Source organism: Staurois parvus, unplaced genomic scaffold, assembly GCF_062004578.1.
Source record: "Staurois parvus isolate SC_StPar_1 unplaced genomic scaffold, SC_StPar_1.0 ptg000594l, whole genome shotgun sequence".
NCBI classification, from domain to species: domain Eukaryota; kingdom Metazoa; phylum Chordata; class Amphibia; order Anura; family Ranidae; genus Staurois; species Staurois parvus.
This window is the reverse complement of record NW_028318390.1, coordinates 787859-815222: the sequence shown is the minus strand read 5'-3', so window position 1 is coordinate 815222 and position 27364 is coordinate 787859. Positions and strand designations below refer to the sequence as shown.

Sequence of the window (27364 nt, the reverse complement as noted above, 5' to 3'; positions counted from 1 at the left end):
CTGCTGGCAACAAAAGTGAGTACACCCCTAAGTGAAAATGTCCAAATTGGGTCCAAATTGTTAATATTTTGTGTGGCCACCATTATTTTCCAGCACTGCCTTAACCCTCTTGGGCTTGGAGTTCACCAGAGCTTCACAGGTTGCCACTAGAGTCCTCTTCCACTCCTCCATGACAACATGAGCTGGTGGATGTTAGAGTCCTTGCGCTCCTCCACTTTCCATTTGAGAATGCCCCACAGATGCTCAATAGGGTTTAGGTCTGGAGACATGCTTGGCCAGTCCATCACCTTTACCCTCAGCTTCTATAGCAAGGCAGTGGTCGTCTTGGAGGTGTGTTTGGGGTCGTTGTCATGTTGGAATACTGCCCTGCGGCCCAGTCTCCGAAGGAGGGGATCATGCTCTGCTTTAGTATGTCACAGTACATGTTGGCATTCATGGTTCCCTCAATGAACTGTAGCTCCCCAGTGCCGGCAGCACTCATGCTGCCCCAGACCATGACACTTCCACCACCATGCTTGATTGTAGGCAAGACACACTTGTCTTTGTACTCCTGACTTGGTTGCCGCCACACACGCTTGACACCATCTGAACCATATAAGTCTATCTTGGTATCATCAGACCACAGGACATGGTTCCAGTAATCCATCTCCTTAGTCTGCTTGTCTTCAGCAAACTGTTTGCGGGCTTTCTTGTGCATCATCTTTAGAAGAGGCTTCATTCTGGGACAACAGCCATGCAGACCAATTTGATGCAGTGTGCGGCGTATGGTCTGAGCACTGATAGGCTGACCCCCCCACCCATTCAAGCTCTGCAGCAATGCTGGAAGCACTCATACGTCTATTTCCCAAAGACAACCTCTGGGTATGATGCTGAGCATGTGAACTCAACTTCTTTGGCCGACCATGGCGAGGCCTGTTCTGAGTTAAACCTGTCCTGTTAAACCGCTGTGTGGTCTTAGCCACCATGCTGCAGCTCAGTTTGAAGGTCTTGGCAATCTTCTTGTAGCATAGGTCATCTTTATGTAGAGCAACAATTATTTTTCTCAGATCCTCAGAGTTCTTTGCCATGAGGTGTCATGTTGAACTTACAGTGACCAGTATGAGAGAGTGAGAGCAATGATGCCAAACGTAACGCACCTGCTCCACATTCACACCTGAGAGCTTGTAACACTAATGAGTCACATGACATCGGGGAGGGAAAATGGCTAATTGGGCCCAATTCTGACATTTTCACTTAGGGGTGTACTCACTTTTGTTGCCAGCGGTTTTGACATTAAAGGCTGTGTGTTGAGTTATTTTGAGGGGACAGCAAATTTGCACTGTTATACAAGCTGTACACTCACTACTTTAAATTGTAGCAAAGTGTTATTTCTTCAGTGTTGTCACATGAAAAGATATAATAAAATATTTACAAAAATGTGAGGGGTGTACTCACGTATGTGAGATACTGTAATTCTAAAATGATTATGGGTTTAGTTATATTTATACATGAAGATTATGAGTGGAATATTATGGCTAAACATGCCTAGGAACATATTTGACTTGTTTCTGATAAGAATATGAGAATAGCTATTTTTCTACATGGGGATAATGGGTGGAAGATTGTGCATGCACATGCCAAGGAATATATTTGACCTTTTTCTAAAATATGTGAACTGTTATTTTTCTGCAATAGTATTATGGGTGGAATATTGTGGATACACATGCCAAGGACCATATTTGACCGATTTTTTATAACAATATGTGTAGTTATTTTTTATACATGGGTATTATGGGTGGAACATCATGGTTAAGCATGCCTAGGAACACATTTTACCCCTTTCTGATAAGAATATGTGTATAGGTATTTTTGTAAATGTGGATTATGGGTGAAATATTATAGTTATACATGCCTAGTAACACATTTGACCTGTTTCTGATAATATGAGAATATTTTTCTACATAGGGATTATGGGTCGATGATTGTAAATACACATGCCAAGGACTATATTTGACCAGTTTCCCATAACAATGTGTATAGTTATTTTTCTATTTGAGAATTATGAGTGGAATATCATGATTAACCCTTTGAGGACCAAGGGACGTATTTGTCCCATGTTTTTAATTGCCTGTATCATCTGATTAAGAACTTAAAATACTTTTTTTTTTTTGGTTTGAGTCAAAATATTAGTTCTTATCAACAAATGGATCGGCTTTTTGCCAATTATTTCATGAAATGGCTTAGTTACAGCAACTGAAGTATACAAACTTTAAAAACAAAAAATTGATTCTTTTGGCATTCCGTAATCTTATGGTCCTCAAAGGGTTAAACATTCCTAGAAACACGTAACCTGTTTCCGATAACAATATGAGAATACTTATTTTTCTACATGGGGATTATGGGTGAAATATCATGCTTAAACATGCCTAGCAACACATTTGACTTGTTTCTGAGAAGAATATGAGAATAGTTATTTTTCTACATGAGGATTATGGGTGGATGTTTCTGTATACACTTGCTATGGACTATATTTGACCTATTGCTGAAAGGATTGTGGGTATAGTTATTTTTCAACATGGGGATTATGGATGCATTAATGTGGATACACACTATATTTGACCTATTTCTGATAAGAATACGCATATACCGGTAATTATTTTTCCACATTAGGATAATAAGTGGAATATCATGTTTACACATCCCACATAATACATTTTACTTTTTTAGATAAGAACATGGGTAAAATTACTTTTATTTATGGGGATTATGGGGGCAATATCATGGGTACACATCCAGGATAAAATATGTAACCTGTTTTTGACACATTCCACACTGGCAGCTAAAAACGTAATGACGTCACATCAATCAAGCTCCACCCTACGCATTTCATCATCGACGTCCTCACGGAGCGGACGTCGAGGACGTGAGGACGTCAATGATGAAACGCGTAGGGCGGAGCTTGATTGATGTGACGTCATTACGTTTTTGGCTGCCAGCTACTGCGCATGTGCTGAGTAGCCAGGCTCGTTTATGTGATTGCTGTTATGCTGTTGATGCTGGTGTCGGCTGGGACACCTCTTGAGTAAGTGCAATGAGTACCTAATAAAGGAATTGTTTTTTATAATATTGCACCATGAAGTCTTTCTGTTTCTCTCGAGTGCTTGGCATTTCCCCCCATGGATACGTTTGAAGGTGGTCCTTTATCTATTGGAGAAGTGGATTTTCGATTAACTACAAAGTTTTTCATCCTGTTATTTCGATCGATGAGGATCGGTGTGTTGCAGAGTTTCCGTTTCTGAAGATATATTTATGGATGATCTGCCATTATATTATCAAGGTTTTTTGGTGAAAAAATTTTTTATATTTAGACACTTTTTTTGCACAAAAGTTTTTTGCACTTAAAAGTTTTTTTATTTTTTTTGTGGTATTGGTATATATATATTTTTTTCTGGACTTATGATTTGATGATTTCTTTTTATACACATTTACTAGCGCAAATTATTTATTTATTGGTACACTTTATATATGGTGATTTTTTGCAGCTGGTACACTATTAGTAAGTTATATAATTTTGACCATAGGCGCTATTATTAATTTTTCTTATTTTAAGCAATAAAGAGCACCTGTTTGGGAACAAATTATAAACGCACGGATCAAGCACACATTATGGACTTTTAAGTTGTATTCAGTGTATTCACCATTGTTGCATAATCACATGGTTTGGATGCTTTAATTCCTATATGAGGTTATAGAGATATATGTGTGTCACTATTTTATGATATATCTTTTGTGTGTGGAAACGCATGTGTCAGCAGCACTGGTATACGGAGGAATTTGAGGAGTTATTTGTACCATTTCACACAAAACCCCAAAAATTGACTGGACAAAATTATTGGCACCTTCTCAAAATTGTAAGAAATAATTGTATTCTAAGTTTGTAATACTCCTGTAATTTGTAATTAAACTCACCAGTGTCAATTAACAGGTGCTGACAATAAAGCAATATCACTGGCAACCAGTTAAAATGGTGTCTGAGGGTTTGAGAACAAAATTGTGGAAAAGCATGGACAATCACAAGGCTACAAGTCCAAGTCCAGTTTTTAATGATACTGTGTCCTCTGTGCACAACATTGTCAAGAAGTTTACAGCCCATGGCATTGTAGCTAATCTCCCTGGAAATAGATGGAAGAGAGAAATTGATCAAAGATTGAACAAAGGATTGTTCGAATGGTGGCTAAAGAACATTGAACAACTTCCAGACAAATTCAAGCTGAAGGTACAACTGTGTCAGTTCGTACTATACATCGCCATCTGAATGAAAAGGGACGCTATGGTAGGAGACCCAGGAGGACCCCACTGCTGTCACAGAAACCTAAAAAAAGCCAGATTGTAGTTTGCCAAAACTTACCTGAAGAAGTCAAAGCCCTTCTAGGAGAATGTGCTGTGGACAGACAAAACAAAATTACAGCCCATCACTCTACTGGTTTCTGAAAAGGCAATGAGGCCTTTAAAGAAAATAATCCAATCCCTACAGTCACACATGGTGGGGGGGTCACTGATGTTTTGAGGTTGCTTTGCTGCTTCAGGCACTGGATGTCTTGACCGTGTCCATGGCATTATGAAATCTGAAGAACACCAAAAAATTCTGGGGTGCAATGTAGGACCCAGTGCCAGAAAGTTGGGTCTCCGTCAGAGGTCATGGGTCTTACTGCAGGACAATGACCCAAAGCACATGTCAAAAAGCACCCAGAAATGGTTTGAAACAAAGCACTGGAGAATAATGAACTGACCAGCAATTAGTCCAGATCTCAATTCCATAGAGCACCTGTAGAGAGATCTCAAAACAGCAGTTGAGAAAAGGAACCCTTCCAAACTGAGAGACCTGGAGCAGTTGGCAAAAGAAGAGGGGTCCAAAATTCCAGTAGAGAGGTGTAAGAAGCTCAGTGATGGTTACAGGAAGCGACTGAGCTCAGTTATTTTCCCCAAGGGGTGTGCAAATATTAAATTGAGGGTGCCAATAATTTTGTCCAGTCCATTTATGGAGTTTTGAGTGGAATGTGTTAGATTTGGCTTTTTGTTTCTCCACTTTTTTTGTCATACCAATGCAAACAAAAGAGATAAACATGAGAATGCCAAAACATTTGTCATTGCAACAAATTTCTGGGCAAAGTGGTGCATTATCTGATGAAATGCAGGGGTGCCAATATTTTTTCCATGACTGTATATTACGTGGGATGTGTAACCATGATACTCTACTCATAATCCCCACATAAAAAAATATTTCTATTCCACTTTTAGGTGATCCCTGAAAAACCTTTTTTCGGAGAAGTCTATTCTTGCTCCACCTAAAAATTGTACATTTATTTTATGCATCAGCTCATCCCCCCCCCCCCCCTCAATTATTACCTTTTGAATCACCTGTCTGTCTCTTTTTAGATTGTAGGCTCTAACGAGCAGGGCCCTCTGATTCCTCCTGTATTGAAATGTATTCCTAATTGTACTGTCTGCCCTCATGTTGTAAAATACTGTACAAACTGTTGGTGCCTTATAAAACCTGTAAAATAATAATAATAATAATAATTCCCATAATCCTATAAGAAACATGTTACATATATTATGCTGGATGTGTACCCATGATATTGCCCCCTAATCCCCATAAATAAAAATAATTTTATCCATATTCTTATCTACAAAGGTAAAATGTATTACGTGAGACGTGTAAACATGATTTGCCCCATATGGAAAAATAATTATATGCATGTTCTTATCAGGAATAGATCAAATATAGTCCTTGGTATATGTATCCACAAAAATGCACCCATAATCCCCATGTAGAAAAATAACTATACCCATAATCCTTTCGGAAATAGGTCAAATATGATCCTTGGCATGTGTATTCACAAATATACACCCATAATCCCCATGTAGAAAAATAACTATTCTCATATTCTCATCAGAAACAATTCAAATGTTTTACTAGGCATGTTTAAACCTGATATTCCACCCATAATCCAAATGTAGAAAAATAACTATTCTCATATTAGTTTCAGAAACAGGGAAAAAACAGTTCTTACCATGTGTATCCACAATAATACACACATAATCCCCATGTAGAAAAATAACGATTCTCGTATTTTTATCAGAAAGGAGTCAAATGTGTTCCTAGGCATGTTTAACCATGATATGCTACCCATAATCCCCATGTAGAAAAATAAGTATGCCCACAATCTTTTCAGAAATAGCTCAAATATGGTTCCTGCCATGTGCATCCATACACCCATAACCCCCATATTGAAAAATAACTGTACCCATATTCTTAGAAGAAACATGTCAAATATGGTCCTTGGCATGTGTATCTGCAATCATCCACCCATAATTCCCATGTAGAAAAGAACTATTCTCATATTTTTATCAGAAAGGGGTCAAATATGTTCCTAGGCATGTTAAAAAACAATGTTCCACCCATTACCCCCATATAGAAAAATAGCTATTCTCATATTCTTATCAGAAATGGGTCAAATGTGTTCCTGGACATGTTTAGCCATGATATTCCACCCATAATCCCCATATAGAAAAATAACTATACCCCTATTCCTAGGAGAAACATGTCATATATAGTCCTTGGCATGTGTATCTGCAATCGTCCACCCATAATCCCCATGCAGAAAAATAATGATTTACATATATTCTTATCATAAAGGGGTCAAATGTGTTCCTAGGCATGTTAGAAAACTATATTTCACCCATAATCCCCATGTAGAAAAATAGCTATTCTCATATTCTTATCAGAAAGGGGTCAAATGTGTTCCTAGGCATGTTAAAAAAACAGTACTCCACCCATAATCCACATGTAGAAAAATAACTATACCCATAATCATTTTAGAAATAGGTCAAATATGGTCCATGGCATGTGTATCTACAATATAACCATAACCCCCATGTAAATAAGTAACTATTCTCATATTTTAATCAGAGAGGGGTCAAATGTGTTCCTAGGCATGTTTAACCATGATATTCCACCCATAATCCCCATGTAGAAAAATAATTATGCCCATAATCTTTTCAGAAATAGGTCAAATACAGTTCTTGCCATGTGTAGCCACAATAATGCACCCATAATCCCCATGTAGAAAAATAACTATTCTCGTATTTTTATCAGAAAGAGGTCAAATTTGTTCTTAGGCATGTTTAAAAGACAATATTCCACCCATAATTCCCATGTAGAAAAATAGCTATTCTCATATTCTTATCAGAAACAGGTCAAATCTGTTCCTAGGCGTGTTTAACCATGATATTCCTCCCATAATCCCCATGTAGAAAAATAATTATGTCCATAATCTTTTTGAGAAATAGGTCAGATATGGTCCTTGGCATGTGTATTCACAATAATCCACCCATAAACCCCATGTAGAAAAATAGCTATTCTCATAGTATTATCAGAAAGAGGTCAAATGTGTTCCTAGGCATGTTTGTATTTCAATGGTTTTTATTAACTTTTGTAAACAATTTAACAAGAAGGATTAGAGCAAAAGACATGCTCACACAGGGGCTATCAGTGGTACATAAAAAATAAAGAAATCAGCACTGTAACTCCAACAATGCAAAATGCACGCCCACATAGGGGCTATCAATAGCACATAAAATACAGAAACAGTGATATAACACCAACAAGGTAAATATCTATCGCCTCAAGTAATCAAACAAAAAGAGTAAAGAAGGAAGAAGAAAACAAGACCAGAAGCAGGGATCCGGGAACGCCAATACCATACAGCGTCATAAACACAGACTAGTCAGGGGGAGCGTGGGAAAAGCATATGTTTAAAAAACAATATTCCACCCATAATCCCCAGGTAGAAAAATAGCTATTCTCATATTCTTATCAGAAAAAAGTCAAATGTGTTCCTAGACATGTTTAAACATGATATTCCACCCATATTACCCATGTAGAAAAATAATTATGTCCATAATCTTTTTGAGAAATAGGTCAAATACAGTTCTTGCCATGTGTAGCCACAATAATGCACCCATAATCCCCATGTAGAAAAATAACTATTCTCATATTTTTATCAGAAAGAGGTCAAATTTGTTCTTAGGCATGTTTAAAAGACAATATTCCACCCATAATTCCCATGTAGAAAAATAGCTATTCTCATATTCTTATCAGAAACAGGTCAAATCTGTTCCTAGGCGTGTTTAACCATGATATTCCTCCCATAATCCCCATGTAGAAAAATAATTATGTCCATAATCTTTTTGAGAAATAGGTCAGATATGGTCCTTGGCATGTGTATTCACAATAATCCACCCATAAACCCCATGTAGAAAATAGCTATTCTCATAGTATTATCAGTAGAGATGAGCGAATTATTCAAAAATTTGATTCGGCTGATTCGCCGAATTTCAGGAAGAAATTTGATTCGATGCGAATTTATTCGCTATGAAGTTAACTTATAAAAAGGGTTTCTAGGCTTCAGAGAGCCTTTAAATTAGTGTAGAACACTGTACCTTTAATTTAAATGCCCTTGGAGATGAGGAAGGAGAAGGAGAAGGATGAGAAGAAGGAGAAGGAGAAGGATGAGAAGAAGGAGAAGGAGAAGGATGAGAAGAAGGAGAAGGATGAGAAGAAGGAGAAGGAGGAGAAGGAGAAGGAGAAGGATGAGAAGAAGGAGAAGGAGAAGGATGAGAAGATGGAGAAGGAGAAGGATGAGAAGAAGGAGAAGGAGAAGGATGAGAAGAAGGAGAAGGAGAAGGATGAGAAGAAGGAGAAGGAGAAGGATGAGAAGAAGGAGAAGGATGAGAAGAAGGAGAAGGAGAAGGATGAGAAGAAGGAGAAGGATGAGAAGAAGGAGAAGGAGAAGGATGAGAAGAAGGAGAAGGAGAAGGATGAGAAGAAGGAGAAGGATGAGAAGAAGGAAAAGAAGGAGAAGGAGAAGGATGAGAAGAAGGAGAAGGAGAAGGATGAGAAGATGGAGAAGGAGAAGGATGAGAAGAAGGAGAAGGAGAAGGATGAGAAGAAGGAGAAGGAGAAGGATGAGAAGAAGGAGAAGGATGAGAAGAAGGAGAAGGATGAGAAGAAGGATGAGAAGAAGGAGAAGGATGAGAAGAAGGATGAGAAGAAGGAGAAGGATGAGAAGAAGGATGAGAAGAAGGAGAAGGATGAGAAGAAGAAGGATGAGAAGAAGGAGAAGGATGAGAAGAAGAAGAAGGATGAGAAGAAGGAGAAGGATGAGAAGAAGGAGAAGGATGAGAAGAAGGAGAAGGATGAGAAGAAGGAGAAGGATGAGAAGAAGGAGAAGGATGAGAAGAAGAAGAAGGATGAGAAGAAGAAGAAGGATGAGAAGAAGGAGAATTCCAAGCCGGCAAAAAGTGTATCTGCAGAGCTCCGCTATTTCTTAGGCTATTTCTGACAGTTCTGTGACATTCACTCCATACAGCGGTTGAAACCGCTGTATGGAGGGAATGTCACAGAACTGTCAGAAATAGCCTATTTCTGACAGTTCTGTGACATTCACTCCATACAGCGGTTTCAACCGCTGTATGGAGGGAATGTCCCAGAACTGTCAGAAATAGCCTATTTCGGACAGTTCTGTGACATTCACTCCATACAGCGGTTGAAACATTGTATCTATTTGTTTCCATAAATGGATCCATTTATGGAAACAAATAGATACAATGTTTCAACCGCTGTATGGAGGGAATGTCCCAGAACTGTCAGAAATAGCCTATTTCTGACAGTTCTGTGACATTCACTCCATACAGCGGTTGAAACATTGTATCTATTTGTTTCCATAAATGGATCCATTTATGGAAACAAATAGATACAATGTTTCAACCGCTGTATGGAGTGAATGTCCCAGAACTGTCAGAAATAGGCTATTTCTGACAGTTCTGGGACATTCACTCCATACAGCGGTTTGAACCGCTGTATGGAGTGAATGTCACAGAACTGTCAGAAATAGCGGAGCTCTGCAGATACACTTAGCGGAGCTCTGCAGATACACTTTTTGCCGGCTTGGAATTATTCTTATTTTCATCCTACTTCTTCTTCTTCTTCATCCTCATCCTCTTCTTCTTCTTCTGAGGATGAGGATGAAGAAGAAGTAGGATGAAAATAAGATTAATTCCAAGCCGGCAAAAAGTGTATCTGCAGAGCTCCTCTAAGTGTATCTGCAGAATAGAGGAGCTCTGCAGATACACTTTTTGCCGGCTTGGAATTATTCTTATTTTCATCCTACTTCTTCTTCTTCTTCTTCATCCTCATCCTCAGAAGAAGAAGAAGAGGATGAGGATGAGGATGAAGAGGAAGAAGAAGAAGAAGAAGTAGGATGAAAATAAGAATAATTCCAAGCCGGCAAAAAGTGTATCTGCAGAGCTCCTCTATTCTGCAGATACACTTAGAGGAGCTCTGCAGATACACTTTTTGCCGGCTTGGAATTATTCTTATTTTCATCCTACTTTTTCTTCTTCTTCTTCTTCTTCATCCTCATCCTCTTCTTCTTCTTCTGAGGATGAGGATGAAGAAGAAGAAGAAGAAGTAGGATGAAAATAAGAATAATTCCAAGCCGGCAAAAAGTGTATCTGCAGAGCTCCTCTAAGTGTATCTGCAGAATAGAGGAGCTCTGCAGATACACTTTTTGCCGGCTTGGAATTATTCTTATTTTCATCCTACTTCTTCTTCTTCTTCTTCATCCTCATCCTCTTCTTCTTCTTCTGAGGATGAGGATGAAGAAGAAGAAGAAGAAGTAGGATGAAAATAAGAATAATTCCAAGCCGGCAAAAAGTGTATCTGCAGAGCTCCTCTAAGTGTATCTGCAGAATAGAGGAGCTCTGCAGATACACTTTTTGCCGGCTTGGAATTATTCTTATTTTCATCCTACTTCTTCTTCTTCTTCATCCTCATCCTCAGAAGAAGAAGAAGAGGATGAGGATGAGGATGAAGAGGAAGAAGAAGAAGAAGTAGGATGAAAATAAGAATAATTCCAAGCCGGCAAAAAGTGTATCTGCAGAGCTCCTCTATTCTGCAGATACACTTAGAGGAGCTCTGCAGATACACTTTTTGCCGGCTTGGAATTATTCTTATTTTCATCCTACTTCTTCTTCTTCTTCATCCTCATCTTCTTCTTCTTCTGAGGATGAGGATGAGGATGAAGAAGAAGAAGAAGAAGAAGAAGAAGGATGAAAATAAGAATTCCAAACCGGCAAAAAGTGTATCTGCAGAGTTCCTCTATTTCTGACAGTTCTCTGACAGCTCCTTCACATGTACAGCGGTTGAAACATCTGTTTCCGAATAAAAACATCTGTATCCTAAATGGAAACAAATAGATACAATGTTTCAACCGCTGTACATGTGTTCCTTCTGTCAGAGAACTGTCAGAAATAGCGGAGCTCTCTGCAGGGACACTTTTGCCGGCTGATCGGGAAAAATCCGATTCGCGCACCCGAAGTAGGCAAATATTCGGATTCGACGCGAATCGAATTTTTCCTGAAATTCGTATCGAATTCCGGTTCGCCTGGTTCGATTCGCTCATCTCTAATTATCAGAAAGAGGTCAAATGTGTTCCTAGGCATGTCTGTATTTCAATGGTTTTTATTAACTTTTGTAAACAATTTAACAAGAAGGACTAGAGCAAAAGACATGCTCACACAGGGGCTATCAGTGGTACATAAAAAATAAAGAAATCAGCACTGTAACTCCAACAATGCAAAATGCACGCCCACATAGGGGCTATCAATAGCACATAAAATACAGAAATACAAATGTGTTCCTAGACATGTTTAAACATGATATTCCACCCATATTACCCATGTAGAAAAATAACTATACCTAATGATTTCACAAATAGATCAAATATGGTCCTTGGCATGTGTATTCACAATAATCAATTCATAATCCCTATGTAGAAAAATAATTATATGCATTTGCTTATCCAAAATAGGTCAAGAGTTACCATGATATTCCCCCATAATCCCCATATATAAAAGTAATTTTAACCACATTGTTTCTAAAAAGGTGAAACTATTCTATTCCAGCCATAATCATCATGCAGATCAATATTTAACCACGTGGTTATCAGAAATGCATTAATTTTTTCCTTGGCATTTGTAATTTTTAATCTTTATTTTTTAAACATCATTTTCCAGGTTCCTAATAAAACAGTTCAAAATGTAGTGCTTTACACATACATGTACTGTATGAAATCAGTAAATATATTCAAATAAATATATTGCATAATGTTTCCATTATTTCTGTATAATTTACTATGATGCCATTTTACAGCTCCACTTGCATCAGTAATTGAAGAGTTGAACATTAGCCACTACTACTTGCAACATAGTATCAAGCACTGCAGAAAAGAAAAACATATTTTGAGTAACAACAAAATCATTACCATGTATGTGTGTAAAAATATACTGACACCTAATGAGTGTTGAGCATTGCAGCCAATAATCCAATCATCCCATCAACCCAATATGCAGTTTAGCACATCCCCATTTTGTTTGTTCCCACTCAGCACCTTACAAACATACAAAAAGACAAAAGGGAACTCTCCCAATTGCAAACATTAAAGCATTATAACATTAAAAACATTAAAGCATTAAAAATTGCATGTGTGTTAACAGCATAAATATTAGCTCTGCTTTGGTGCTCTGCTATGTCTTTCAACAAAAGTATCTGTGTAGCCAGGTGCAGCCAGTGATCAGTCTGTGATCTTTTGCTCTGCCACCGTGCTGCCACCATGAGAGAGAGAGCGCAAGCTGCAGGTGTTGAAGCCGGTTCTGCTCTAGGTTATGTTATGGCTGTGGGCTGTTTCATCCCTTAACCTGCTGCTCCTGCAGATTGGGGCCAGGAGCGCCTGTGCAGCTCTGGGATTCTGCTTCTCTCTCTGTCCCTGTGCGGGTTCGATTCCTTACTCACCTCCCCTTCCCCCAGGATCTGTGAATGGTGTAAAATCCCTACTCTTCTCTGCTCTTCCCCCTCCCTCCTGGAAGTGCAGATCAAATCCAAGTAGAGGATAAGAGAGTAAGAGCCAATAGAGATCTCAGAGATGATTTGTGTGCCACAGAGCCTCAAGGAAATGTTATTACACTATGGGAGCATCTTCCTTTCTTTCTCTGGCTGTATGAGGATTGGCTATTTCCCGGATATCTCTGCGGAGGCTGCTTGCAGTGCCTTTTTCCACCAGTGAGGGGGATTGACTCTGCTTTGGACCTTGTGCCTGTGGGAAGGGGTCCAGGTTCCAGAATGGTGCGGTACTATTTGAAAAAGCACTTTGACCCTGTGGGGTCACTTCAAGGAGGTGAGGGGGCATTTCACTCAGTGCGGGATTCCCTATGTCTAACAGTTCATATACGTATATCCACTAAGGATTACAAAACACCTTCACCATTTAGGTGGTTGTGGACTTTAAGTTTATTTTGGATGAGATTCACTCTACAAATTGAATATCATTTTATAGGATTTTTGTTTTTTTATGTTACGGAATCATGTATATATATCACTTATTTCCAATTTTTATCCCCACATTTGGGGGTCACGTTAAGCAGTTTATTTGTCTTTCCTGTTTGTTATGTTTATAGGCTGTGTGGCTTATAAACGCTTCACTACATACAAAGATTCTATTAGTGTCACTTATCCATTAATTTTCACTTTATCCCCAATTAGGGGTCACTGCTATCTGGTTCACATTTTTTCTTTTATTAGTCGTTTATCTGCAGAATTTGGACGTTGCATTTTTGATTGTGTTGTGTTATACTAGCTTTGTGGTTTTTCACGATTAACCACTTTTTTCAATTATTTTTTTTTTTTACTTATGAGCACTATAAGTGTTTTTTTTGGGTAGTTTTCTTGGCAATTACCAGTTTGGCATGGAATATACCTGTAGGTATATTTTCTAGATCACTAGTCATTTGTGCAATTTAGCACAGTAGTGGTGGGATATTATTTTATCACTCATTTGGCACTTAAGGATTGTCACTTATAATTCAAGTATTTAGGGTGTACTTAGGTTACACCTTAGATATATTTTGGGGGTTATTAAATGTGCATGTAGGTAACACTCTAGATCTAGTATTTTGCGGGTTCCATGGTTATATATTATTTTCATGTGTATTCTATTCTATATTAATTTTGATCTATATGCTCTTTTTGTGATATTTTTCTGCTTATTTTATTCCAAAGGATTAATTATTAGTGCAGCACCAAATTAATAGTGACAGTGCCAATGTCTCAGAGTCAGGACTAAGATTAAAAACAGTGACATGCAACAAGAAACATGCAAATGCTTTGTGTGCAAGAAATAAGGCCAATTAAAAGCACATTGCAGAATCTGGAAAGCTAGGATGCAAAAACAAATTGAACTACAAAAGGCCAAAAGTGTGAAAGAAGAAACTGATTTCTCTTCAGATAATGAATATATTTTTCAAACCGAAAGTTGCACCTCATCTTTTCAAACATTGTGTGTTGATTCAGGAGCTACGAGTCACATAACAAATTGCAGAAATTTCTTTATTCATCTTGACTAGAATAAAACAGAAAAAAATCACCACAGCTAATGCTAATGGTCAAATAATGGAATCAGAAGGAATAGGAGATTTTTTTTTTACTGTCCTATTACTCAAAGTGTCACCAAAAAGATACCTGAGAAAAATGTCCTGTATGTCCCTGCTCTTAAAACTAATATTTTGTCTGTGAAGAGATCACAAAACAAGGCAATGCAGTGACCCTCCAAATGACAGTTGTGCCATCACAAAAGACAATATCTTACTTGCCAATAGACATTTGCGATATGTTTTGTTCCGAACAGAAGTTTGGACAAAATTTTCATTATTTGGAGAATTGGATGTATCCAAATTTCTGAATTACAATAGTAATGATTTTAAAAAAATCCAAAATAATGAATCAAAATTTTGACCAAATTATAATCAAATTAGAAAACATATTCAAAGTAAAAACATATTGCTGACTATTGCCGATTTCCTTCAAAGATTATGTGTATCAGCGTTAGAATATAGCCATCATCTGAAGTTCAAATTTCGAAAAGGCTAGAATAAAATATAACAGAAAAAAATACAAAAGAATCTATAAAACAGAATAGAAAAGAAAAGAATAAAATAGAATGAAATCAAAGGAATAGAATAGAAAAGAATAGAGTAGAACAGAAAAAATAGAATAGAATAAAATTAAATAGAATAAATCCATCTTCCAAAATTCAAATTGCGAAAATAGAATAAAACAGAATAGAATAGAAAATAAAAGAATAGAAAATATTATAAAAGATTAGAATAGAATAAAATAGAAAGAATATAGCCATCATCTGAAATTCTAAAAGAATAGAATGGAATAAAATAATCGAATTACGAAAAGAATAGAATAAAACAGAATAGAATAGAAAATAAAAGAACAGAATAGAACAAATATAACCGTCTTCTTAAATTCACATTTAGAAAAGACTAAAATAGAATAAAATGGAATAGAATAGAATAGAGTAAAACAGAATAGAATAAAAAAGAATAGAACAGAACAGAAAATACTAGAATAGAAAGAAAATAGCCATCTTTCGCATTTGGAAAATAATATAATAGAATAAAATAGAAAAGAATAGAAAATACTGGGAGGGGGCGTGGCCGGCAGCGGATGGAGATGACTGCTCTGTAAGAGGGCTCAGAGAGCCGCCATGATCCGCAGACAGAGTTTTTCACTCTGGTGGGTGGTCCCTCCCCTCAATATGGCGCTGGACACCGTCCCTCTCCCGAGCTACAGTGACACGTCAGGGGGTGATGGACACAGCTCTCCCCTGCATACATCCAGTCCAGCAGTGGCTGCAGGCTCTGCACTATCATCCCCTTCTATCAGTCCACAAAAGCACAGACAACACTGCTCGGCAGATGTGCATTCCCTAAGCGAGCAGTTAAATGCAAAGTCAGTGTCACATAATTCCACCAGTGAATTTATTGAACACCTAGAGGATTTCCCCTGCAGAATCCTTACCCCTTACTGCGGCTGTCATGAAAGATATGTTAATTACCCTAAAAGGCTCCCTGCATAAAGATATGATGGGATTTGTGGCACAAGTTAACAAGGATGTTGAATGTTTAGGGGAGCGAGTTAGTTGACGCACATAATGAGGCAGAAGAAGCTGTGAGAGCTTTAAAGGTGAAATTAGCGGATCTGGAGGATCTTGCAGGAACAATGTGAAATTCAGGGGCATTGGCGAACATATACCTGCTGCGGAACTCCGCAAATATATCCAACAAATAATCTCTGCATTGCTACCACACACTCCGAACAGGGAAGTGGTGGTGGATAGGGCCCACAGACTGCCTAAGCCCACATTTCTACCTGATCATATTCCCAGAGATGCAATAGCAAGGATTCACTTCTATCACGTCAAGGAGGAATTAATGCTATTTGCATGGAAAAATACTCTACTTCCTGAACCCTATACGGGGATCTCTTTATTCACTGATCTTTCACAACATACCATATTAGCCCACAAAAAATTGCTCTCCTTCACGAAAATGCTACGCAACAACGACATCAAATATCAGTGGGGTTTTCCTACTAAATTGCTTATCACTAAAGATCACCGTGTGATCACAGTCAACTCTGAAGAAGAGGGATTCCAGTTAGCCAAAAAATGGGGCCTCCTACCAACAGATGAAACACCAGTGCCTTCTAAGGCTTCACCCAGGAAAATAACCCCTGATTGGGAACAAGCAGCAGGATGATGCGCCATGTCGCTATTTCTCCATGCTTCCTAATTATTTGTTGCATACCCGCTGTGCACTTGGACTGCAATTTAATGAGCTGCGTTTCTCGGCTCTGAACCCCCCACTCATTGTAGTGATTAATTTCACACAAAGTTTCACGCTAACTGTTATGTTTGTCTCTTTACAAGTTTTTCTCTCCCTCTTCCTAACTGTTTTCACAGAGCATCCTGACCAGCAAAACATGGGATAATCACACATTGACTTCCCTTCACTTTGAGTGGACGACACCTTTTTCCCCTCGCTGGAATACCTTGGTCCATGTAAGCTTTTCCATTTGGACTACCTAAGCCTCTATGCATTTCCTATTTACACCACATGAGGGCAACCTTTCATCATTTTCTCTAACTCCATCATGGTTTTGAAAATAATTTCCATGAACGCCCATGGCCTTAATGGCCCATTTAAACTCTCCACTCTATATGGAGAGAAGCACAACGGTTGGCTGGAGATGTGGTTTGTGTCCAAGAAACCCATTTCACATCCACTAAAATGCCACATTGCTCACACCACTTGTTTCCACATATTTTTATGTCCAATGGTCCTGATAAAAAATGTGGTGTCCTTATAGCAATTCGCAATTCTGTCGCATTCTCGCTGTTAGCCCAAGTGTCTGATAACAAAGGTAGATACCTGATCATTGTGTGCGAAATTAATAATATCACCTACACCATAATCAACCTCTATGCTCCTAATGTGCATCAGATCCATTTTCTCAACTCTCTACCGAAAAAAGTGGCTAAAACCCAGAAGGGCTTCCACTTATTCTGTGGAGACTTCAATGCTATCATAAATAACTCCCTAGATGTCTCACATCCTTCCTGCAGCTTAAGACACTCCTTAGCTAATGTGCTTTCTGAAGCCAATCTATATGATCGCTGGAGATGTCTACATGCATCTAACGAGACTATACGCATTACTCTGCATCCCACAAATCTTACTCAAGAATAGATCTTTTTTTGACGGATATTCAACTACTACAAAACGTCTCCAAAGGTGAAATCACACTATGACGTGGTCGGACCATACACCTATTTCACTATGCATTGAGGAGCCCTTAAAATTTTCCCCAGTGTTTTTATGGCGCAATGACATATCTACAGTGTGTATTATAATCCTGCTTTTCGTTCTACTCTTACTGCAGCTTTACAAGAATACTTTGATATGAACTCCTCTCCTACTGTAAATGTATTTAGTACATGGTGTGCACATAAAGCATTTTGTAGAGGTTTACTTTTGAAACTGGTCTCCCAAGCGAGGCGGGATAGGAACAAAAAATTCTTGGACATGGTTGACAAGATAACTAGGCTAGACAACTCCACAAACAATCATTATCTCCCACCGTACTGCAGGATCTCCAAAAAGCTAGACTTGAACTTAGGACCATTATGACATGGCGATATGCCTCAAATTTGACAAAAAGCCAAGACAACTTTTTACACACAAGGGAATAAAGCAGGTAAAATGCTTGTGAGATACCTGGCTACTAAACAATCTAAATCCAAATTAGCATCCATTCTGGACCCTGTATTGAACAAACCCACCTATCATCCCAATAAAATAGCAGCCGTGTTCTGATCCTATTATTCCCAATTATATAATCTTAAAGAGGATCCCACCACTCCTCAACCTACCCCTGAGTTGATCCATAAATTCTTACATACCCTACCATTACCTAAATTAACACAGCAAAAATTGGAAGGGCTCAATCTACCCATTCTGGGAAGCGAGATACAGTGGGGCAAAAAAGTATTTAGTCAGCCACCAATTGTGCTCCCACTTAAAAAGATGAGAGAGGCCTGTAATTGGCATCATAGGTACACCTCAACTATGAGAGACAAAATGAGAAAAAAAAATCCAGACAATCACATTGGCTGATTTGGAAAGAATTTATTTGCAAATTATGGTGGAAAATAAGTATTTGGTCACCTACAAACAAGCAAGATTTCTGGCTCTCACAGACCTGTACCTTCTTCTTTAAGAGGCTCCTCTGTTCTGCACTCATTACCTGTATCAATGGCCCCTTTTTGAACTTGTTATCAGTATAAAAGACACCTGTCCACAACCTCAAACAGTCATACTCCAAACTCCACTATGGTGAAGACTGAAGAGCTGTCGAAGGACACCAGAAACAAAATTGTAGACCTGCACCAGGCTGGGAAGACTGAATCTGCAATAGGCAAGCAGCTTGGTGTGAACAAATCAACTGTGGGAGCAATAATTAGAAAATGGAAGACATACAAGACCACTGATAATTTCCCTCGATCTGGGGCTCTACGCAAGATCTCACCCCGTGGGGTCAAAATGATCACAAGACCACACGGGGGGACCTAGTGGATGACCTGCGGAGAGCTGGGACCAACGTAACAAAGGCTACCATCAGTAACACACTACGCCGCCAGGGACTCAGATCCTGCAGTGCCAGACGTGTCCCCCTGCTTAAGCCAGTACATGTCTGGGCCCGTCTGAAGTTTGCTAGAGAGCATTTGGATGATCCAGAAGTGAATTGGGAGAATGTCATATGGTCAGATGAAACCAAAATAGAACTGTTTGGTAGAAACACAACTCGTCGTGTTTGGAGGAGAGAGAATGCAGAGTTGCATCCAAAGAACACCATACCTACTGTGAAGCATGGGGGTGGCAACATCATGCTTTGGGGATGTTTCTCCGCAAAGGGACCAGTACGACTGATCCATGTACAGGACAGAATGAATGGGGCCATGTATCATGAGATTTTGAGTGCAAACCTCTTTCCATCAGCAAGGGCATTGAAGATGAAACATGGCTGGGTCTTCCAACATGACAATGATCCCAAACATACCACCCGAGCAACGAAGGAGTGGCTTCGTAAGAAGCATTTTAAGGTCCTGGAGTGGCCTAGCCAGTCTCCAGATCTCAAGCCCATAGAAAACCTTTGGAGGGAGTTGAGGGAGTCCGTGTTGCTCAGCGACAGCCCCAAAACATCACTGCTCTAGAGGAGATCTACATGGAGGAATGGGCCAACATACCAGCAACTGTGTGTGCCAACCTTGTGAAGACTTACAGGAAATGTTTGACCTCTGTCACTGCCAACAAAGGATATATAACAAAGTATTGAGATGAACTTTTGATATTGACCAAATATTTATTTTCCACCATAATTTGCAAATAAATTCTTTCCAAATCAGCCAATGTGATTATCAAAACAAAATTCTTAGAAAAAGGATATGATGAAAAAATGCTTAATCAAGTAATGGGAGAGATTGGTGGATCCGACAGAAGTCTGATGTTGAGTAATACATCTAGACAAAGACCAGAGAGGATCTGTCCATTCATCACTGATTATTCAATTCAGCATAAAGCCAAAATAATGAAAAATAACTGGAAGATACTTAAAGCAGACCCGATACTGAAACAAATACTTCCAGATAAACCTGAGATCACTTTCAGGAAGGCTACATCGCTTAGGAACAGGATAGCTCCTAACATTTTGGACCCTCCCAAACAAGTCCGTATTTTTCCCAATATGAAAGGTTTCTTTCCCTGTAGGAAATGTGTGATCTGCTGCAGTAGCAGATATACGGAAAAACACACGCATTTCAAATCAACATCAAAAGGGAATAACTATGAAATAGAGGACTTTATCACGTGCAATAGTAGATATGTTGTGTATTTATTACAATGCCCATGTAATTTACAGTATGTAGGACGAACAGTAAGACGGTTAAAGGATCGTTTAAGGGAGCACATTAGTAATATAAAAAAGGGGTATAAGGAGCATTCCCTGTCGCTCCACTATAGGATCCATCACAATAAAGATCCGTCTTCGTTGATATTTATAGGCATAGGATTGATCAACGCACATTGGAGAGGATCAAACAAGAAAAAAGCGCTATCACAATTAGAATCAAGATGGATCTATGACTTGGGTTGTTTACACCCAAGCGGACATAATATTGAATTTGATTTGAACTGCTTCATTGACAACAGTTAGAATTTTCATGCTTTTAAACCCGAATGAACAATTTTGGGTTTTATAATATATGGTCTTAACATTTTTTCATATACATAAAAGTTTACAGAATCATATATTATGATAAAGTATATTCTGGTTTATTTATACCATATGTTATTACAGTAACCTTTTTTACATCGAATTTTATATATCGATTTTTATTTCTTATATCGAATTTTTTATATCATATTGTATTTATCGATTTTTTTGATCGAATTTTATGAGTCTGTTCTTTTAATTTTTATGGTTCTTGTCATTGCAATTTTAAGAAATTGTATATTGTATGTTTATTGACCTGTTTGGATTTTAGTTTTACATTAAGAGGTTTCTATCATGCATGGCTATATATACACATATATGATTTTATATGTATCGATATCAGTTTTATATTATATGTTTACTGACCCCATTATTTTTAGTGACCACACATTTTATGTTATTACGCACTATGAGTGCTTCTATGTGGTCAATAATTATATACAGTTTGTGTAGAACAGTGACATCCATAATACTGATGTCATATCATGAACGTATATAAATATATATATATATATATATATATATATATATATATATATATATACATATATATATATCTTGGATGTTTTTTACATGTTTTCCCTTTTAATTTTATATATATATATATATATATACATGACTATGATATATAGGTCATGTATATGTGTAAAAGGGGAGGGCACAGCCTACTTTATATTTGCAGCCGATTGGCTAATAGCGGTATATAGACTGTATATACACTGTATATACTGTGTATATAGTATATACACTGGAGGGGCAGAGCAGGGAGCTGGTGACTAACAGTCAACACTCTGCTCAGAGTGGAGGGGAGAACTGAGAAATCAGCGGTGTTTGATAGCACATTATCTAGCATATAGCGATCATCTCTGATTGAGGAATCTGCTGCAGCAAATACTATGTACAGTAATCTGATGCCATTTCATCTGTGACTAAAAACATACTATGGAATATATTTCACATTTTTGTAAGTCGTTTGTTTTATTTAAAGTTTTAATATATTTTTTATTATCTTATGCAGCTAGTGTGTATTTGTGAGTAATATGTGATTAATTATTGCAAAAACATTCTGTAATATTCCCATTTTATTTATAATAAAAATGGAGAATACCCTTTTGTAAACATAGGCACATATTTAAAGTTCCGATCTTTGGCTGGTTAAATCAGAAAAATTCACAATTGAAAAAACTTACCATAAAGTTCTTGGATTCCACTGATATCATCTTGTGAGAGGCGGAAGTTTTTAGTGTAGGTATAAATTGGGGCCATTAAAGCACCTGGGTCATCAGAATGTTCCAATCCAAGAGCATGTCCAAATTCATGAGCAGCCACAAGAAACAGACTGTATCCTGAAAAAAATGCTTATACTGAGAATTTGACTTTTTCAATTTATTTTCATTTGTGTAGTTGCAATAATTTTCCCCAAGGCTTAGTAACAGTGGTAAAGCTCTACTGATTTCCATCAGCTAATAGAGTGCACGCAAAAATGCTTTTTTAAAAATTTTTTTCCTTGCATCTGATTGGATATTCTTTACCAAATGAAGCTTTACCACATTTCTATTTACTATGAAAATGAGTGTAACAGGCAATGCACATAAGTCTACAGTTGATGTTTACATTTACTATATTACATTTACCATTAATTACCATTACATCTACCATAGGCAATGAATGTGCGCTTAAGAAATATGACAGCTGGAAAATGCCCAGTGAATGTCATTGGTATAGTAAGTGAAGCATTAAACCCCATCCTCGTTAGATCCAGAGATAGAGGAATAAGCCATAATATTTACTTTAATCCTCACTCCAGTAGCCTTCCTCCACACTGTGCGACCAGTCCCCTAAAGCCTTTTCTATAAGGTGCCCCAGCTGTGGTTCACAGTCTGACATTATCACATACTGTTCTGGGGTAATAGTCCCAAATTTTACGTAAGGAATGCAAGGGTCCACCAACAACTCAGGGTGCCGGAGAGAGGGGAAGTGTTTAGTCTTTTCCTCTACTACCCCCCCCCCCCCCTTTCTCCCTCAGATTTAATGAGCATTCAACCCTTGCAATGCAGGGAGGGGGCTCCACAGCAACTGTTTTCTTTGTTCCTGGGGTCCATCATTAACTTCTTTTCTTTTGTAAAACTCGGTTGCTTTTTAATTGAGAACCAAATCATTATTCTCTTTTTCTCACAGCCCTCTGCTGGGATGTGAGGGAGATCCTGGCCCAACGATGATATTTAGGGTGCTGCAGGTCTAAGGAAATATCTCCCTTGGAGTTTCCAGTGATGTTAGTGATTATAAACCCATATTTGATATTAATCCAAAAGCAGGAAATGCTGTAGCTTGAAGTAGGCATGTGAAAAGTACACCCCTTGGAAACTGCTGAATTTTTCTACATATTTAAACAGGCAAACGCTAAATCATAATTCAAACAGTGCTGACAGATATAAGTGCTATAAATGAACAAATGACACATGGCAAGCCATGGTGTATACATTCTTTATTCTAAATCAATGAAAATGCAGACATGGAAAAATTAGCTACATTCATACATTTACCACCACTGCATGAAATTAGAATCAGGTATTCCAGATTAGGCCCCAGTGTTTAGAATCTCATTAGGGGATGTGCACATGGAATCTGTCTTATTTAAAAAACAGATTTCTGGGGTCTGGGGTACACTTTTCCATTTACATTTGTGATGTCATCAAACCAACATGAGCATGCACAGGGGTGACATAATCTTGGCCCAGCCACTGAAAACGGTTGAAGATTGGTACACAGAGGCCAAAGATGTCAGCGGCCAGTGGGGAGCTTTGAGACACTGCATGGCTGGGGTAAATGTGGGCATAGGTATGTTTTAAATAATTGATTGCAAAGCCAGATTTTCCCAGTGTTTTAATTCAAGTATGTTACCTTTATTGTAGGTACCGTTTGAAGGAAGATCCATTTGCCTAATTAGATATGTTGAAAAAGTAAACAATTTCTATGGGGTGTTTACAAACACTAGTCAGAAGAGGATCTACCATTCAACAGCAGTAGTGCTATCACCTCAAAATGACAGACTGTGAACCAACATCAGTCCGGGGTTCGGGTAGGTGAACTTGCCAAATATAGACAGTTTGTTCACCCATTTGCTGAGCTATGAACAGACATGTTTAAAATGAACCCAACGCTCATCCCTGGTCTGTAAGTGTTCACTTGATCTTTTGTATATTACGTGTATAAATGTTTTTATCATATATTTTTTTTGGGGGGTTATTGAATGGCAACAAAATTACAGCCAAAGCAAGTAGGCATAAAAGTGTCAAAGAGCATTGACATACAAGTTTACAATAACAAAATGAGACAGGTACTGATAGCAAGTGGACAAATCAGCGCAAAAAGCTGCATTTAACATATCAATGTACAATACAATTAAACTCAGGGGGGGAGGAAGGGAAGGAATGGGGAAAGGGAGAAGAGAAAAGAAAAGAAAAAAAGGGAGGGGGAAGAAGGGGGGCAGCGGAGGTAATCCTGTGGCAATCAGAATAGGGCACCAACATCCCTATTACTTTTAGGAAACATGGGATCTAGCATAGGGTATGTCGAAGAGAGACATTGGGGAGAATAATATACCCTATGTAGAAATTTAAGTTGAATCCATCTATCCCTACCTGAGACCAGAAGGGGGATATTCTGCTGAATACCCTCTTCCAAATCCCCATCCGTCAGTTTGGGCAAATCGCGGTGCCACAAGTCGTGGAGACGAGTGACCTTAGAAGTATCTGATTGACCAGACAAAGAAAATTGGTTTATCCAGTTGATCCATAATTAATAGATTTTCAATTGCGTGTGAGGCCAAGACTAAAAGAAAGGTAACCTTGGACTGGGCAGTGTGTGGGAGTTGGAGATACTTAAAGAACATATGATTGGGCAATGCAAACCGAGCCTTGAGACTGTCAAAAAGTCAACAGCTGACCACGAAAGATTATATCTTTCACCGTTTTGATACCACATTCAGCCCATGGAACCGGGTCAGGTTTGTTTGAAGTGGGGCAACCAGGCGTTACACCAGAGTGGAGTTTGGGGCGATGCCTTCCCCGCAACTGCCATTAGGGATTCCATTTATCTCCACACCATCAGGGTGGTTTGCATAGGTTTAGTTACTTTGGAGTTGGAACGTGGTCCACGGGACACTAAATTTCTCAATTCTGCATTAGACCCTAGCAAAGCTACTTCCAGGTCTTCTGCTGGATTGCCTTTCATCTGGGCAAACCACCACTGGATAGTGACAAGAACAGCAGCCCAATCATATTTTTGAAAGCATTGGAGGGCCAAGCCCCCCTAGTGTAAGGGGCCGTTGTAGACTGGTCCTAGCTACTCTAGGGATGGTACTCACCCATATAAAGGAAGTAAGAACTTGTTCCAGCTTCTGAAAAAAGGATTTAGGTATAGGTACTGGTGTGTGTTGGAACACATACAAAAACTTGGGAAGAAAGATCATCTTTATGAAATTGATCCGACCTACAAGAGTAAGAGGCAAGGACCTCCACACAGCGCACTTCTGAGATAGTTGGGCCATCACAGGTTGCAAATTCAAAGACAAGTAGGCTGGAAGCTCTCTCTGGATGTTAATCTCTAGATATTTAAACTCAGTAACCCATTGGAGGGGGGTAGAAGAGGGCAGGGGGACCCCTTTTGGACCCAAGGAGAACAGAACTGATTTGTCCCAATTCATTCTAATGCCAGAGAAACACCCAAACAGGTCAATCAATTTCAGGGCTGCAGCCAAGGACAGGGAGGCATCTCCAAGGTACAGCAAAGTATCGTTTGCGTAAAGCAGACTTTTTCTTCCAAGGGGCCAATAGCTATCCCCCTAACCCTCTCAGAAGAATGCAGCAAAATGGACAAGAGTTCTAGCGCGAAAAAGCAAACAAGCCCATGGATAATGGGAACTCTGCCTGGTACCCCTGTGCAGTCTAAATTCTGTAGAAAGTTGCTCCCTGGTTCGTACACGAGCCTTGGGGTCAGTATAAAGGATTGCAGCTAAGAGAGAAACCAGGGACCGAACCCAAGATGTCTCAAGACCTCCCACAGATAGGGCCATTCTATGGAATCAAAGGTCTTCTCAGCATCTGAGGAGGCAATATCCCCTGTAGGGCAGGTAGAGGCAGAGAAGGCCATTACAGTAAATAATAATAGTGTTATTAAGCTGGGTGGCCAAAAGTTTCATCAATTTTTTTTTTATCCACATTCAAGAGCAAAATAGGGCGGTGTAATGAACCGCCTAGCGGTACCTCTAGTAACCCACCGGATAGGATTCCCCAGAGTGCGCAGTCTAAGTCCTGGTCTGCTTGTTCACCAGGGCCCCTGATGGTGGGGATGGACTTGGAGCAGACCGAAACCAGGTCACGGCCCCTGTGTACACCTACCCGTGGTAGAGGGATCCGCCAGAGGTATCTGCAGGGTGAGAGCCTGATGTGAAGAGGCGGATGTGCCAGAGCAAGGTGGATGGATGGATGAGCAGAAGCGTGGTCAGACAGTCCGAGTCGGTAGCCATGGGAGCAGCGCGGTACAAGGCAGCGGGCAGAGAATGGTCGGGTCACACGCCAGGTCAGTAACAGGAGATCAGATCCAACATTGACATTGCCCCCCCCTACGGGCAACCTCCAGGTGCCCAACTTATCTCTCCACCGCAGGTGACTACGATAAAACTCCTGGATAAGCCTGGGGGCATGAACATTTTGGGCTGGTTCCCACGAGTTCTCCTCGGGACCATAACCGTTCCATTTGATCAGGAACTGAGTCAGCCCCCCCCTTTTCCGGCAGTTCAGGATTGCTTCCACCTCAAATTCCTCCTGTTCCTCAATGGTTTTTGACTCTGGAGGTCTGGACTCCTGATCCGGGAAGGGGTCTGGCATAGCTGGCTTCAGAAGTAACACATAGAAAACTGGATGGATTTTGAAAGTTTCTGGAAGAATAAGTTCATATGCCACCTTGTTGATCATTCGCTTCACCAGAAATGGACCCACAAACTTCGGTCCCAGTTTCTTGTACGGGCAAGAGATTTTCAGATTTGTTGTTGCCAGCCAGACCTGATCTCCAGGTTGCAACACTAGTTCCCCCCTTCGCTTCCTATTGAAGGCTTTCTTGTTGTCCTCTTGAGCTTTTGTAATGGCTTTCGGCAACCAGATCGGGCAGAAATGTGGGGTGGAACCCATAGTTTGCAAGAAAGGGGGATTGCCCTGTAGCTGAATGATTTGCGTTGTTGTAGGCAAATTCTGCCAGTGGTAGGAGTGCCAGCCAATCATCTTGCAGGAAGGACGTGTAGCATCTCAAATATTGCTCCAATGTTTGGTTTGTCCTTTCCGTATGCCCATTTGTCTGTGGGTGGTAAGCAGAAGAGAGGAACAATCTGATACCCAATGCTTCACATAACGCCTTCCAGAACTTCGAGGTAAACTGGACTCCTCAATCCGAGACGATGTCTTCAGGGACTCCATGGAGCCTCACTACTTCTCTTATGAAGATCTGCGTGGTTTTAAGAGCCGATGGCGTATTCTTCAAGGGTAGGAAGTGGGCCATTTTTGACAAACGATCCACAATCACGAAGATCGT

At 39.3% G+C, this 27364-nt stretch overlaps 1 protein-coding gene across 1 annotated transcript in view; it reads right to left on the bottom strand.

Annotated features, from left to right (window-relative positions):
- MMP2 (matrix metallopeptidase 2) overlaps nucleotides 1–27364 on the bottom strand; it is a 354681-nt gene that overhangs the window by 183143 nt on the left and 144174 nt on the right. Inside the window, exon 8 of the mRNA XM_089692555.1 lies at nucleotides 21970–22125. Coding sequence (XP_089548681.1) covers nucleotides 21970–22125 — 156 coding nt within the window. The remainder of the gene's footprint in view (nucleotides 1–21969; nucleotides 22126–27364) is intronic.